This window comes from Epinephelus fuscoguttatus, linkage group LG14 (assembly GCF_011397635.1).
Source record: "Epinephelus fuscoguttatus linkage group LG14, E.fuscoguttatus.final_Chr_v1".
In the NCBI taxonomy this organism is placed as follows: Eukaryota; Metazoa; Chordata; class Actinopteri; order Perciformes; family Serranidae; genus Epinephelus; species Epinephelus fuscoguttatus.
The window spans coordinates 12636291-12650079 of NC_064765.1; the positions used below are offsets into that span (position 1 = coordinate 12636291).

At 42.7% G+C, this 13789-nt stretch overlaps 1 protein-coding gene across 3 annotated transcripts in view; it reads right to left on the minus strand.

Moving 5' to 3' along the window:
- Positions 1-13789, minus strand: part of slc7a14a (solute carrier family 7 member 14a) — a 102407-nt gene that overhangs the window by 9444 nt on the left and 79174 nt on the right. For all 3 annotated transcript variants that reach the window (XM_049597194.1, XM_049597192.1, XM_049597193.1), the window contains 8 exons: positions 10926-11485; positions 10299-10535; positions 5519-5736; positions 5269-5415; positions 1591-1799; positions 1357-1504; positions 376-871; positions 55-291 (listed from right to left, as the gene is read on the minus strand). In XM_049597194.1, the coding sequence (XP_049453151.1) occupies positions 55-291; positions 376-871; positions 1357-1504; positions 1591-1799; positions 5269-5415; positions 5519-5736; positions 10299-10535; positions 10926-11232 (1999 nt within the window). In that variant the 5' untranslated portion in view covers positions 11233-11485. The remainder of the gene's footprint in view (positions 1-54; positions 292-375; positions 872-1356; positions 1505-1590; positions 1800-5268; positions 5416-5518; positions 5737-10298; positions 10536-10925; positions 11486-13789) is intronic.

The window sequence follows — 13789 nt, forward strand, 5'->3', positions numbered from 1 at the left end:
TCTGCCAATAAGAGACACAAACCCAGACTGTGATTCAGCATGATGGCGGCTTACCCACGAGGCACCAGATTGAAAACCGTATCCAGGTGATGGCGGACAGTTTGAGCATGAGGTAGATGTTGACCAGCATGGCTGAAGCAGGTACGAAGGGCACACAGGGCGCCATGTAGGGCAGTCGCTTGGGGTTCTCTGGCTGCTGGAGGATGATGATGATGAGCAGGGAGAGGAAGATGATGAAGAAGATTAAGAGCAGCAAAGCCCACCAGCGCCCCTCGCCGATACTGCTCGCTCCTGGAGGAGAGGAGAAAACAAAACAATGAATTTATGGTGACACAATACTGTAAATTAATGTGTGATTTGTTCACGTGTTCTCACCAAATATGATGAAGGAGCAGAAAGCGAAGATGAAAATGAAGAGGAGCAGCACACACACTGTAACAGTTTTCCCCGTGGCTGCAGTTGGCCTGTCCATCTTCCCTGGGAGGCCCAAGCGGATCCTCAAGGTGTAGTAGCGTGGTCCGATGAGCTTCTTCAACCGCCGGGACATCCCGCCCTCCGTCTCCTCTGCTTCGATGCCAGTGGTCATATCCACTGTGCCGTAGTTTGGGTGGCTGGCAGTGTAGGCGTTTTTATCTGGTTTGCCTATCAGCATCTCGTTGTCACCCAGCGACGGCAGGTTTTTGGCTCCGCAGGTGTTCGTGGCCGGACCTCCGTACTCGTCTGCTTCGCTGGTTGGTGAGCAAGCGTCTTTCTCGCACTCGGCCAGGACTCCTTCCTTTCTCTTGTTGTTCTGCTCCTCAGAGAGGAAGTTGACGAAGCCGTGGATGTCGCCCTCAGGTTGGTAACGCAGCAGGAGAACACACAGGCTCACCTGCAGACCAGGAGGAGGAACAGTTTCTTTTACAAGCAGAAAGAATCCATTGTTGCAAAAAAACACTGTCTGGAGGTCTTATGCATGTAAAGCTTTCCGCAGTTTGGTTTATTTTATGTGGTTTGACTTTGGTCGCTGAGCATATGGAACATTGCATTAGTTCTGATTGGTGATCAGCATTTCATTCATACATTGGCACCAGTGGCTCATTGATATCTCAGTTATTCGGCTACCAGCTAAGACCCGATGTTTATGTTTACAGCCAATGCATAATTCTGTATGATTCATATGCTGGAGGGATTAGTTTCTCCAGAGCTCCATCTCAGAGCAGAGCCTTTTTTCACCAAGTCTGATTTACAGTATGCCAAGGAATGAACATTTAAGTGATTCAGAATAAATACCTGTAGTACACTGAGTGACTCATCTGGACTTTGAAAATCCCCATATGGTCTCTATGGATGCATCCACCATCCTTATCCACTCACCAGAGTGTAAGCCAGCAGGGTCCCTATAGACATCATCTCGATGAGGTCTCTGAGGCTGACCAGGAGGGACAGCAGGGCAGCCAGGAAGCCCGACACCACACAGGCAACAGCGGGGGTCTCTGTGTAGGAAGACACATTGGCCAGGAACCTGAACACACACAAGAATAAGTTGATTGAGACTCAGCTGCGCACGTTATTTAGATTAACACAAAAATAATAACTGTGTGGACTGACTTAAACAGCAGGCCATCCCCTGCCATGGCGTAGATGACCCTGGGCATGGGGAACAGGGACCCCAGGAGCGACACAGTGAGTCCAGCTATGGAGCCCACCGCCACGATGTACTTTGCGAACATACAGCCATGTATGGCGAACATCTCCATGAGGGGAGCGTCTGCGTCGATCTCAGTGTACGGCACCATCAGAGTCAGGATCACAGAAACCTGGATGGATGCGGGTTAAATACAAGTGGAGAGTTAGTAAGGACGTCTACGTTAGATAACACAGCAATGAAATAATTAAATATGAGTAGAATTTGGCGACCCAGTGGTAGCATCCATACACTGTCCAAGATGCAAAAGTATGACCCGCCCTACTCTCCCTCTGATTGGCTGGTACTAGCTGCCTTTGTTGATTTGGTTGATTAGGTTCAGGCATGAGGAGTGAGATTGGTTAGTGTTAGGGCCGTTTCATAGTCGACGCAAAGGCACGCAGACGCCAATGTACTGGGATGCATCGAGACACATTGGCCGCCATTATGCTTGCTTGCGTCTCAAAATGCGTTGTCCATTTTTTTGATATGCGACGCAGTTGCGTGTAATACCATGCGCTGCCAGCGGGGCTGATAATGCAAGCGACATACTTGAAATCAACCATTTTTTGTTATTCACAGAAGAAGCAGGTAAGAAATATGGCGGGCGAGGAGGAAACACTTATAAAATAGCAGTACTAGCTAGCTACAGCAGTACTAGCTAGCCGGAATGTACCGGTGACTCTGCCGCCCCCTATTGTGCGAGCGATATATTGCATTTCAAGTGTCACCCGCGTCGCTTGCGTTCAATGTGTTGACTATGAAAAGAAGTGCGTTGCTCATGTCGCTTGCGTCGCTTGCTTGCGTTGCCTGCGTCGACTATGAAACGGCCCTTAGGGTACGAATATAAAGGTAGGCCAATCAGAGGCAGAGTAAGGCAGAACAGGGTGGGTCATGCCTTTCACTGTCCTTTTTAAAAGACCAAAAACAGATGCTTTCTATATGAAAACTTTTGACTGTATATCAGCCGCCATCCATTCGAGCCTATCCAAAATGTTCTGCCAGGCCAAACACACCCAAGAGGATTAGAAATAGCGCACCCAAAAGAGCACCTGAGCGGACACAAGTTTGCTTCCTAGTTTTATGTGCTAGGCTTGTTTATGTTGAAAAGAAAATTATATATATGTATTTGTTTTTCTGTCCAGCACTCAGTATTGTGTATGGTGTCATAATCATCATGGCACATTATATTATCGCAGCTTATGTTGGCGAATGTAAGCAAAATACAAGCTAGCTAGCTAACGCATGACAACACTGACAATTGTTGCCGTACCTACGGCGTAGGCTTCGCTCTCTAAGTTGGCTGCTGACATATTTACGATGACACGAATAATTGTTGATCATATGAAGACTAAACTTTCTTTGTTAATCTTATCTCTGTAAGGCTAAGTGCTGCCCCATCTGGCATCCCATCGTGAATATCCTTCCATCACACAATGTAGTCCTTGCTGTTGGCTTGAAGCTATATTGCCTGATTCCAAGAAACTATCTAATACACATTGCCGGACCCAGCTCAACAGAACCAGAGTTGCCATGTTTCTTTTCCTGTCCGAACTAGCAACTGTAGCTAAAGAGGGCAGGACTTTGGTCAAGTGTATTTTTTCTTTACAATGGACTAAATGGACTTTGTTTAGAGATCAGACATGTCCTCTTAAGTGTAGCTTTTAAGCTTTTGACATGAATGAGAAATGTGCAAAACTGAGCAAACTCCATCTGCTGCTAAATGAACCCTGTAGTCAGACTGCTTCCTCAGCCTCAGCAGAATAATCTGACTGAGGCTATAAACATTTAGGCTATAAATACTTACAAGTGTTGAGCTACATTCTCACAGCCCAGCTTTAGATGGCTAGCACGTTCAGCACACCGCACATCACATCACATCTCATGTAAAATATCAAGCTTCTCTCTCAGTGTGTGTGTGTGTGAGTATTTGTGCGATTTTGATCCTTGTGTCTGACGTGTGAAATCATGCGGGGCCATCTGTCAGAGATACCCTGCTGCAAATGAGGGAGATTTGCATGAACAGATTGCAGGAGGAGAGAGGAATTATATATATAAAGAAAGACTAACCCTGACAGAGAGCAAGACAGAAGACAGAGACATCATTTTCCTCTGAGTGGCCTGGTGCCCTTTCACCCTTCGTCCAATCTGGGCACAGGCTGCTTGACACTGTGTGTGAACCAGTCAGAAGGGGGGCTGTACTAATCCTGAGGGATTCCTACAACAAATCCTGGTTTAACATATTTGTTTGAGAGCAAATCTGATCCCAAACTGCATCGTACGTTGCAGGGTTTAGCTCGCTGTCGGCTAATTTTCAGCTTTCACATTCATGTGACTCCCCACTGTGAGGGCGGGTTTCCCAAAAGCACCATCCTCACTGCCCTCTTAAGTAAATATACACTGAGAACCATTTAATATGAGGAAACTTAACTTGGAAACGCAGTCAGGGGAACGCTGATCGAAGAGCCCTGCTAATTTCAACAATTTTGGATGAAGTCTCTTATTAAAATGTACTGTGAACGCCACCTGAGAAAATATGTGACATTTAATGTGCCTAATGATTAAAGTGACTCTTGATCTTAAACCGCAGAAGCTAGAGGACCCTGATGGGAGCAAACAAGCTATTCCAAGATGCCTACAAAGTGAAAGATGAAAGAAAGATGGAGATTAAGAGAAGCCGAGAAAATAGATCTTGCGGCAGGAGAGTCGGTTTATTTGGAGAAACACACTGCAGATGTGACTGTGAGACGGAGAGGAAGAGAGAAAGACGAGGTATTCAAAGAGAAGTAGTTGAGTTTTGAAGTTGATGCAATCTATGGCCCCAGGCGATGTTGAAAAAATTCTCCCTCCTGATAGGCTCCTGTTACACGGTACCCATAGCAACAACCATCCAGCACAGACGTGTCAAAGTCAGGAATCTGGAAGGCTGTGCGAGCTGAAAACGTAAAGATCGGAGATGAGACACACACCCACACAGTTGGAGCGTGCACGGGGGGGGGGGGATCTTGATGTTTGATCTTTTCCGTCCTGCTGTCAGACACTCCTCAAAATTTGGGGTAACACTTTCTGCGATTCACATGTACGTTGAAAAGAACTCAAAGGTGACGCTGAAGGGAACGCATAAACATGAATGATGACAAATACACAAACAGATGTAGGTAAACATTTGTGGCTTTAAAACTACAATTAGGGATAAGTGAAGTGAACAAAATGTGAACTGAAATTCACAACTCACTGATTAAATTGCATGTCTTTTGTTTCAAAATGTTTAAAACTGTGGGTGTATGAATTACAAACTGTTATTGCTGCCTGCTGTCTTCCCACAATCAATGTGATCATATTCATCCATGAAATAAAATTATATTTTCTAACATCGGAGTCGGTGAGCCAAGTCATTATCTCACCTCATTACCACACTGAGCATGCCAAAAACCACTCAAATCAGCCATGAACACTGGGTTTAGTTGCTGTAGTGATACTTTTGAGTAACAAGATTAAGTGTTTTGCATCCTCATGCCAAACTTTTGCCTCTGAAATCTAACAAAGGGAGGCAAATGATGTGTTTACGGTTTGTGTTTGTGTACACAGTTCGTCTAACTCACAGAGACGTAGGCAGTGAGGCAGGTGATGAGTGAGGCAGTGATGGCGTAGGGGATGGAGGTGTTGGGACTCTTGGCCTCCTCTCCTGTTGTAGCGATGATGTCAAATCCAATGAAGGCATAGAAACAGGTGGCTGCACCCTGCATCACCTGGATCAAAACAGAAGCAAGAGAAATGATAGCTTATATATAGAGCGTAAGCAGACCGAGTCTTTCTAAATATGAGTGTGTATTTGCATGTGTGCGTGCGTACCCCCGACCAGCCGAAGGGCAGGAATCTCCCCTCGTCCCAGTTCTCTCCATTGACGAAGAACAGCCCGGCGATCATCATGAACACCCACACGATGAGGTTGATGACGTTCAGCACGTTGTTGAAGCCCACCGAGTTCTTCACTCCCAAAGCAACTATCACCGTCACCAGCAGAGCAATCAGCAGCGCCAGCAGGTCCGGGTACGACTGCTCCCCTTTACCTAAAGGATAGGGTTAGGATTAACACACACTCATGAACACACACAGAGATATCACTGTTGTACAAATTGTATCTGTGAGATCCAAGCACCTTGGTGGTGGGTGATGCACATTTGCTTGGGAAAAAAAACAAACAGATTTTTGTCATTGACTCATGTATTCATTTTTTTTTCTTCAGATGAATCAATTGACTGTAAAAATTGTAAAAAAAAAAATTGCTCATCTTAACGTCCCGGTGCCTAAGGGGGAATCTTAAAATTTCTTGTTTTGACTCACCAAAATGCATAAAATTTGCACAATGAAATGACACAGGTCAGAGTAAAACAGCAAATCATCATATCTGAGAGTGTCTGCTTGCCAACAAATGATCAACTGATTATCAGAGTTAAGACTGTTTTCTGTCTATCAGGGTTCCTTCAGCTTAAGGTAAGTAGTTTTTAAGACTTTTTAAGACTTTTTTTTAAGTGCCGCTCAGAATTCAATTTAAGACCAATTTTACAAGAACCATAGCAATTATTGAGATTTTACAAAGCAATGTCAGACAAAAAAAGATTCAGAAGAAGTCAGGTGATGTAACGCTAGTCAGGTTGATGGATGGGTCAAGAAGCACAGGACGATGACCCAAGAGACTGAGGTTTGTGTCCCATGTGAATCCAAAAGTCAAGGTTGACTTATTTTGACTGATGTATGTTTGTTCGTCACATTACATTATGTAATAAACAAACTTTTTTTGCCCAAACTACCTTTTTTGTAACTATAACCACGTAGAATTGGTGCCTAAACCTAACAAGGGTGCTTTCAGACCTGGAGTTGTCTTGCTTTGGTCCGAATCAGGGACTAATTTTGCTCCAAAGTACGTGGTTCGTGTTCTCACGGCAGCATTTACAAGTGGACCAGATCAAATGTCTTGCGCAAGAAAGCTGCTCTTGATTGGTCAGAATTTCCATGTGGGAAAAATCCAGGAAGTAAACAAAGCGTTGAAGAAGAGTACACTTGCAAGATAAATGTGACACTTTCTAATGTCACAATGGAGGGACAACTACGCAGGTTGATTTTAGCGCTGCTCATCGTGGACTATATTGCTGTCACTGTTCATTTTAGTCAAACCATACAGTTTGAAAACGAGGCGCGGCTCCAACTAGAAAACAATGTTTTGATGCACTGGATGTGCTGAATGTGCATATTAAGGCAGTACAGGGGGAGGTGCACATTAATAATCCTCCAGGACTGTAACATGCTCGTGTTTAACCCGAACAATGTGTCATGTGACTGCAGTTGGTTCAGATCCAGGTCAGAACATGTTCTCACCACTAACAAACCGCACCAGAGTTCGTTTGTAACTGAACCAAGACCACCTCTTGGTCTGGTTGTTTTTGTGCGAACCCGAATGTGATTGCTGTGTTCACACCTGCCCAAACAAACCGCAGTTAGGGGGCAAACGAACTTGAGTTCGATTGAACTGAGTCGAACAGGGTGCAAAGCTGTGAAAGAACCCTGAAAGTGAAACCTGACCAAACTGCTCCCAATGACAACTGATAATGGCTATTTATTGGGCTGATAACCTACTGGACCTACTGGTAGGTGTGGCAGACCCCTTCTTACCCATATCTATGAGGCTGATAACTAATGATAATAACCACTTTGTCAAGTGTTAACACTCGAAATGGGTGCCCAAAATCGGATATTTTCTTGAAACATCAAAAAGGGACCTTCTCAGGTTTTTTTTTCTAAAATTTGTGTTAGCAATGTGAAAATGAAAACTAAACAATTTTTTTTTGTCTAGTAAACAGTCTATCCCACTAAAGCATTACACTGAATGTGCACTGAAACAAATTATCAGTAACTACTATTTAACCCAACTACACCAGGCACGTGCTACACAGGAACTCAGTCTTTATAAATACACACAGGTGGTTGCACATACAGAAACTAATGAGACATATTTTGAGCTAAATTCCACACTTTCCCCATGGTGTGGAGAAACAGACGTTTATCTCAGCAGGAAAAGGAAAACATTTAACTTTCCGTTATGGTGTGGAACAGCTGGCCACGCTGCTTATCATGTGACCACTACCAGCGCTTTGATAGTGTCCAACAGGAAGAGACTGTCAGGGCAGTGTCACCCAGATAGACACAGCTGGCACACACAGCAGCTATAGTATTACACCAGATTAGCAGGCATTCCCCTCATGGTACGGTTTATGACCTGGAAAATTGTGCTGCATGAATCATTTAGAAATCCAAGATGCTACGGCTGCTGTTATTTTCCAAAATGACATGATTTCCAGTGAAAGCAGTGAAACATCGTGCGGAGGCTCCCCTGGAAAAGAAATCTGATATGGGTTGGATGATCTCCCAGATGGTGCTACTGTCATTTTTTTATTATCAGGATTTCAAGTATGTCCTGTCATTCAAATTCAGTCGTGCATTGAGCCAACATCGCGAAATCTCTGGTGATATAGACAACATTGTGCTTCTGTTACATGTTGAAAAGGGCAATTTCTGATGCTGAGGATGAGCACTACTCCAAGAATACTTAAAGAAAGCAAAGACAGCGTTCATTAAATCTGCTTTTGTGGGTCAAGAGATCGGCATAGCTGTCATTCAATCGAGGAACACTCAGGTTCAAGCCACTACAGAAGTAAGTATTTGATCCACAAGAGCTGACCGTGACCTTCTTGTGGAAGGTGTGGAGAAAAAGGGGTCATTTCTTTGAAGAGGTCACCTGGGTTAATGTCTGTTTATAGCTTTTGAAGCAATCCTTGCTGACAGCTGAGTGACAGATGATAAACTGTAGGTAGCAGGTGGAGAAAAATAGTCTCAAAGGCTCCAATTACTGTTCTAGTGCAATCAAACAAACTCAAATATATGCTGGTGAGAATACATTCTCCCTTGTAAATGTGAGCACTTTTAATTAGCTATAAATGTTTGGCCATTTATTGTGTTTATTATGGATTAGATTTTTTTTCCCAACAGAAAACACAACAGAAAACTGTTGGGGGACAAGGGTTGGTAAGACCCACACAACGGTACAGAACAGGATTTTTCAACTAACCAGTCAATAGGTTACATCCCTTTGTGGATACAGTCCATTTTGTCCAATGTTCTACATATTAATCAAGTCGTAGTCTTAGAGAAAAGGTGATTTTCATCGTCCTTTGAAAAGGGGCTCGCCCGCAGCCACCTCCATATAATGGCTTTCTTGCTTGTGGCCAGAAGTACTTAAGTAAGGTGTTTGTCCTGGGTCATGAGATTGTCTGGGGTTTACCCAAGTACATTATGAGAGTAGAAGAATCAACTTCTATTCCAAAGATGTTCCTTATTTCTTTGGCAATCTCTTGCCAATATGGAGAGATTAGTGGGCATCCCCAAAAAATATGAAAATGATCTGCCATTGATTAACCACACAGCCTCCAGCATTCATCCCGCCCCTGCTACTCCTGTTGTATAAATTTCAGTTTTGGAGTCACAAAATATCGTATTGTGTTTTTTCCAGCAGAACTTCCGCCAGGATCTTGAATTGGTGGTCCTGGCTTGTCCCTCCCAAATATCATTGCAATCATCCTCAGTTTGACCTGGGCAGTGGAGTCATTTTTGGAATTTTGCAATCTGTTATACATTCATGATACAAGATGTTTGTTTCCTTTATTCTTATATACTTCAGTGAATATATCAGTCTAATTGGGTGACCTGGAATTATCTAAAAAGAATTTTTTTTCCCCCAAGATTATAAAGGTTTGAAATCTGGTCAAAAGACTGCAAGTCATTACCATTAGGTGGAGTAAGCTGTCACAACATTATGTGCCTATTGTTTAAACCGCTGCTTATCTAGACTAGAAGGTATAAACTCTGGATCAAAAGCCATATTTTCTCAAGGTGAAATCTTTTGCAGGTTTTAAGCCATACCTTTAGAGCTACCTTGGTCCACTGGTTTAGTTTGCCCAGATAAGAATCCTTATGTTGGTAATAAACTAGTATGGACTATCGTATTTTGTTTTATAAGAAGAAAACATAATTGAATTTTGATAAAAGAATGACGAAAAAGGAAGTCGGTGTATCTGAGGTGAGCTAAACAGATGACGACAGCGCTGCGACGACGAAGTCCGGAATCAGTCAGTAAACATTGCAAGATGGCTACGGATGAACACCAGTTGTTTGAAACAGCTTTGGCTGCTACAATGAACGAGTTAGACTTGGCTTTTTCTCTAAAAGAGGAACAGAAGACGGCGCTCAAATCTTTCCTTTGCAAGAAAGACGTTTTTGCTGTTTTGCCAACCAGATATGGTAAGAGTCAAGTTGGGCCATTTGCATTACTCATAGCCAGACCCTAAATCTTTCTAGATTTGGGTCTGGATTTCCCGGCTACAATATGATTGGGAATGTGATCTAAAAGAGCATTTTCATTTCATCTCAACTTTAAAGAGACAGGCGCTAAAATAGTGTTTTTTGAACATTAACTCTTGTTAACATGTTCTAGTAGAAACCTGAAACTGAGCCTAATCGTTCCCCTTTCATTTTTCTGAGTAAAACAACAGCTGTGGCAGACACATCCTCCTCCACTCACCCAAGCCATTGAGCGTCCCGATGTGTGAAATCATGAAGTTGCTGATGCTGTGATTGGCCAGCGAGTCTGCCATGCTGCTGAGCGCGGACGCTCCCGCCGCTGTGCCGATCAGATACTCCAGAATCAGGTTCCAGCCGATGAAAAACGCAACGCACTCGCCCACGGTTACGTAGCTGTAGGTGTAGGCCGAACCTGTGGTCTTAGGCACCCGCACGCCGAACTCTGCATAGCACACTCCTGTGGGAGGAGGAGACAGACACAGACACAGATTCATACACACACATCAGTGATACGAGTGCATTATCATCCAAGTGTAAGGTGGAGTTAAAGGTATTGATAGGAGCATTAAGGCAGTAATAAAATATCCCTTGATAGCATTTCACATTATAGCTTCGCCCGTATTATGTCTTTGCCCTTGTTCTAATTGCGTAGGTATTAAAGGGCTCTTCATATAAATCATATCGCTGTAATGGAGATAAGAATGACAGTAACCTTCATACTGTGGCCTATGAGATGTTAGAGTCAGCATTGTGTGTGTGTGTGTGTGTGTGTGTGTGTGTGTGTGAGCAGGAGAGACAGTATGAGAAAAAGTCACAATATTCATGTGTGCATTTGCTCCAGTCTCACCTGACAGTATGGAGGCCACTGCGGCGATAATAAAGGACACAATGACCCCAGGACCGGCCATCTCCTTGGCAACCAGCCCCGAGACCACATACATCCCTGTCCCGACGCAGCTGCCCACGCCGAGCGACACCAGGTCCACCGTAGATAACACCCGGGCCAGTCTGGTCCCATGTGCGCCAGTGCCCGACATGGCTGAATCCAACATGGACTCCACGGGTTTGGTCCTCAGGACGCGGGATGTAAAGGTGTTCCACGCCGAGCCCCATTGTATCCTCCGAGGGTCTAGCTTCCCTGCCAGACCGCTCATGCTGACAGCTAAAGGTCAAGGGTCACAGTCAAAGGAAAGAATGGATGTTCTCTATTTGATACGTTTGTACTTTCACTGTTTTCCTGTGAAAACAGTTGCGTACAGCGCAGTGGAAGAAGAGTTATTCCGTATCCAAATGATGGAAAATTCAAGAGAAGATGAGTTGTGTTGCTTCCTGTGCGTCCGTTTTCTGCAACTGCTCCCTCCTGGTTCAGTGGATCCTAGTTGTTCCCCACATGATGAGAAAGAAAGTCTGAAAAACAAAGATGGGATGATTTATTTTTGCAGCATTTCACAGCACATTGCTTTTTACTATCCTTCTGACATAATGCTTATTTTAATGCACGCTAACACACAGGAGCCCACTGTCGGAGGTGCATTTCACATTTGTCCACAAATGAAGCGTACCTGAATGAGGAAGCAGCTAATTAGCAGCCCTCTCCCTGTAGCCCTGTTGCTATAGTAGCTGAGCTCATTAGTGACGACAGTGCACGCTTAATCTTTTTTTTTGTGTGTGTTTGTAAGAGGGAGCAGGAGCAATGTGTCATCACGTGTCGCTACTGAACCTAAACCAAACTGTGGAAAGTTTGTCTGAGTTCGATCTGACTTAAACAGAGCTGTCAGGGTTTTATTCAGTCCTAAAAAACTGTTCTGTAGCAACACAGTGTGATTTATTGCTATAATTTACTCACATTCCAGATGCATTCATCAAAAATCAGTGCTATTATAATAATGTACTTCAGTAAATCTTTGAGATACTTGTAATTTATCTGGGTTTAAATATTTATGCTCCGTTATACTTTGACTCTATTACATTTCAAAGTGAAATATGCTTTTTACACCACTGCATTTATTAACAGCTTTAGTTACTAGTTTCTTTGAGTCTTAAGATTTTACATACAAAACTCAATAACCCTGGAAATCTGGACTAATCAGCCTCTAATTTATCAAATACAAAAATAAAATTCCAACAAATTGCATTGATGTATATTGTGTTAAAAAAATTGAAATTTAAAAACAATTATCCTATCATTTGTCTCCTACTAAAACAAACCCGCAACTAATTGGGAATAAAGAAGTCAAACATTTTCTTTAAAACACAAATAATTAAACTTATAATTGCCAAGTAATTTATCCCGAATAAGTAACTGAAGAGTCATTAATCAGTCATTAATTTTCCTTGGAAATTATCGTATAAGTTTATTTTGTTTATTTATGTGATTATTTGTTATTAATTACTGATCTGTCGTTATCTCAAACAATGCAAGCAGTAAAAATAAGCTAAATTCTTAACAAAGAAGAAGAAGAAGAAGAAGAAGAAGAAACAGGAGAAATTTTAAGCAAATTTTATGAAAATGCGCAAAAGAAAATGCAAATTTATGCACATTTCCATTCATTATTGTTTCACAAGTATTGGGAGTCAACAGGTCGAGCAGTAGGCTTCTCGTGAAAAATGAAAATGCAAAACAACACCCGTAGAAGAAGAGGGCGCCGTGATATGACGTCATTGAGAGCGTCTCATGTCCACAACTGATGTAAACAACTACCGGCACATCCATGACTACGACAAGATGGAGAGATTCCTTGGGAACTTCTTGGCTATTGCGAGAGCTCTCATCACACTCATATCAGTGTTGTCAGCATAGCCTACATAATGCCGTGATGTCTGTGTTGGTACACCAGGCAGCGCACATGATGCAGCGGTATTCAACACATCTATTCAGGTAAGTTGTGAAATACACTCACCTGACACTGGAGTGATTAGCCTACCTCTCTCTAAGTTCACACAGGTGTGTGTGTGAAGCAGAAGTAGGATCCGGTAGCCTACATCATCGTTTATTCGCTAAATCTGTTTCCATTGCCAAAAGTCGCATTTTCCTAATATCGATACGCTGACTTTTCCACCCCCTCCAAATGTAAAAACTTTTTTTGCGATATTTCAGCCTTTTTTGGAATTTCTGCCGTTTCCATTCAAGTTTTTTTTTTTTTCGCAAATGTTGAAAATGCGAATAAAAATAGGTGGATGGAAACCAGACTACTGTTGGTGGTGGTGGCTGATGACTTTGAGGCTGCTGACTGCTGAGGCAGATGAGGCTGATGAATCTGTAGACTAGGTGGCAATGTAGAGGTGAAGGGTACACATGACTGAAGTTCCCCTAGAGCTTCATTACTCCTCTATATTTATACATAACAAATAATGGTTTGCTGCAATATTAATACTTTGAATGTCACATAATGCAACTTTAATGCATCAGTAATAACAATAGAGTAACTCACATGAGCCAGTTTTCTGCATAATAAACTTTTTTTTTAATTTTACTTACATTTTGCTCATAATACTACCATACTTTAATGCAAGTGAGATTGTGAATGCAGGACTTTTACTTAACATTTGACAACTGTGTTAATTGTTGCACTGCTGCTTTTATTTTAATAAGTGATCTGAATCATTTTTCCACAGCTGTGTATAATTATAGTGTAGCTACAATACAAAAAGCCTTTAAAAAATTGAGCCCTCACCTCATTATCATTATAGTAAATTTATGTGTCAGAAAAT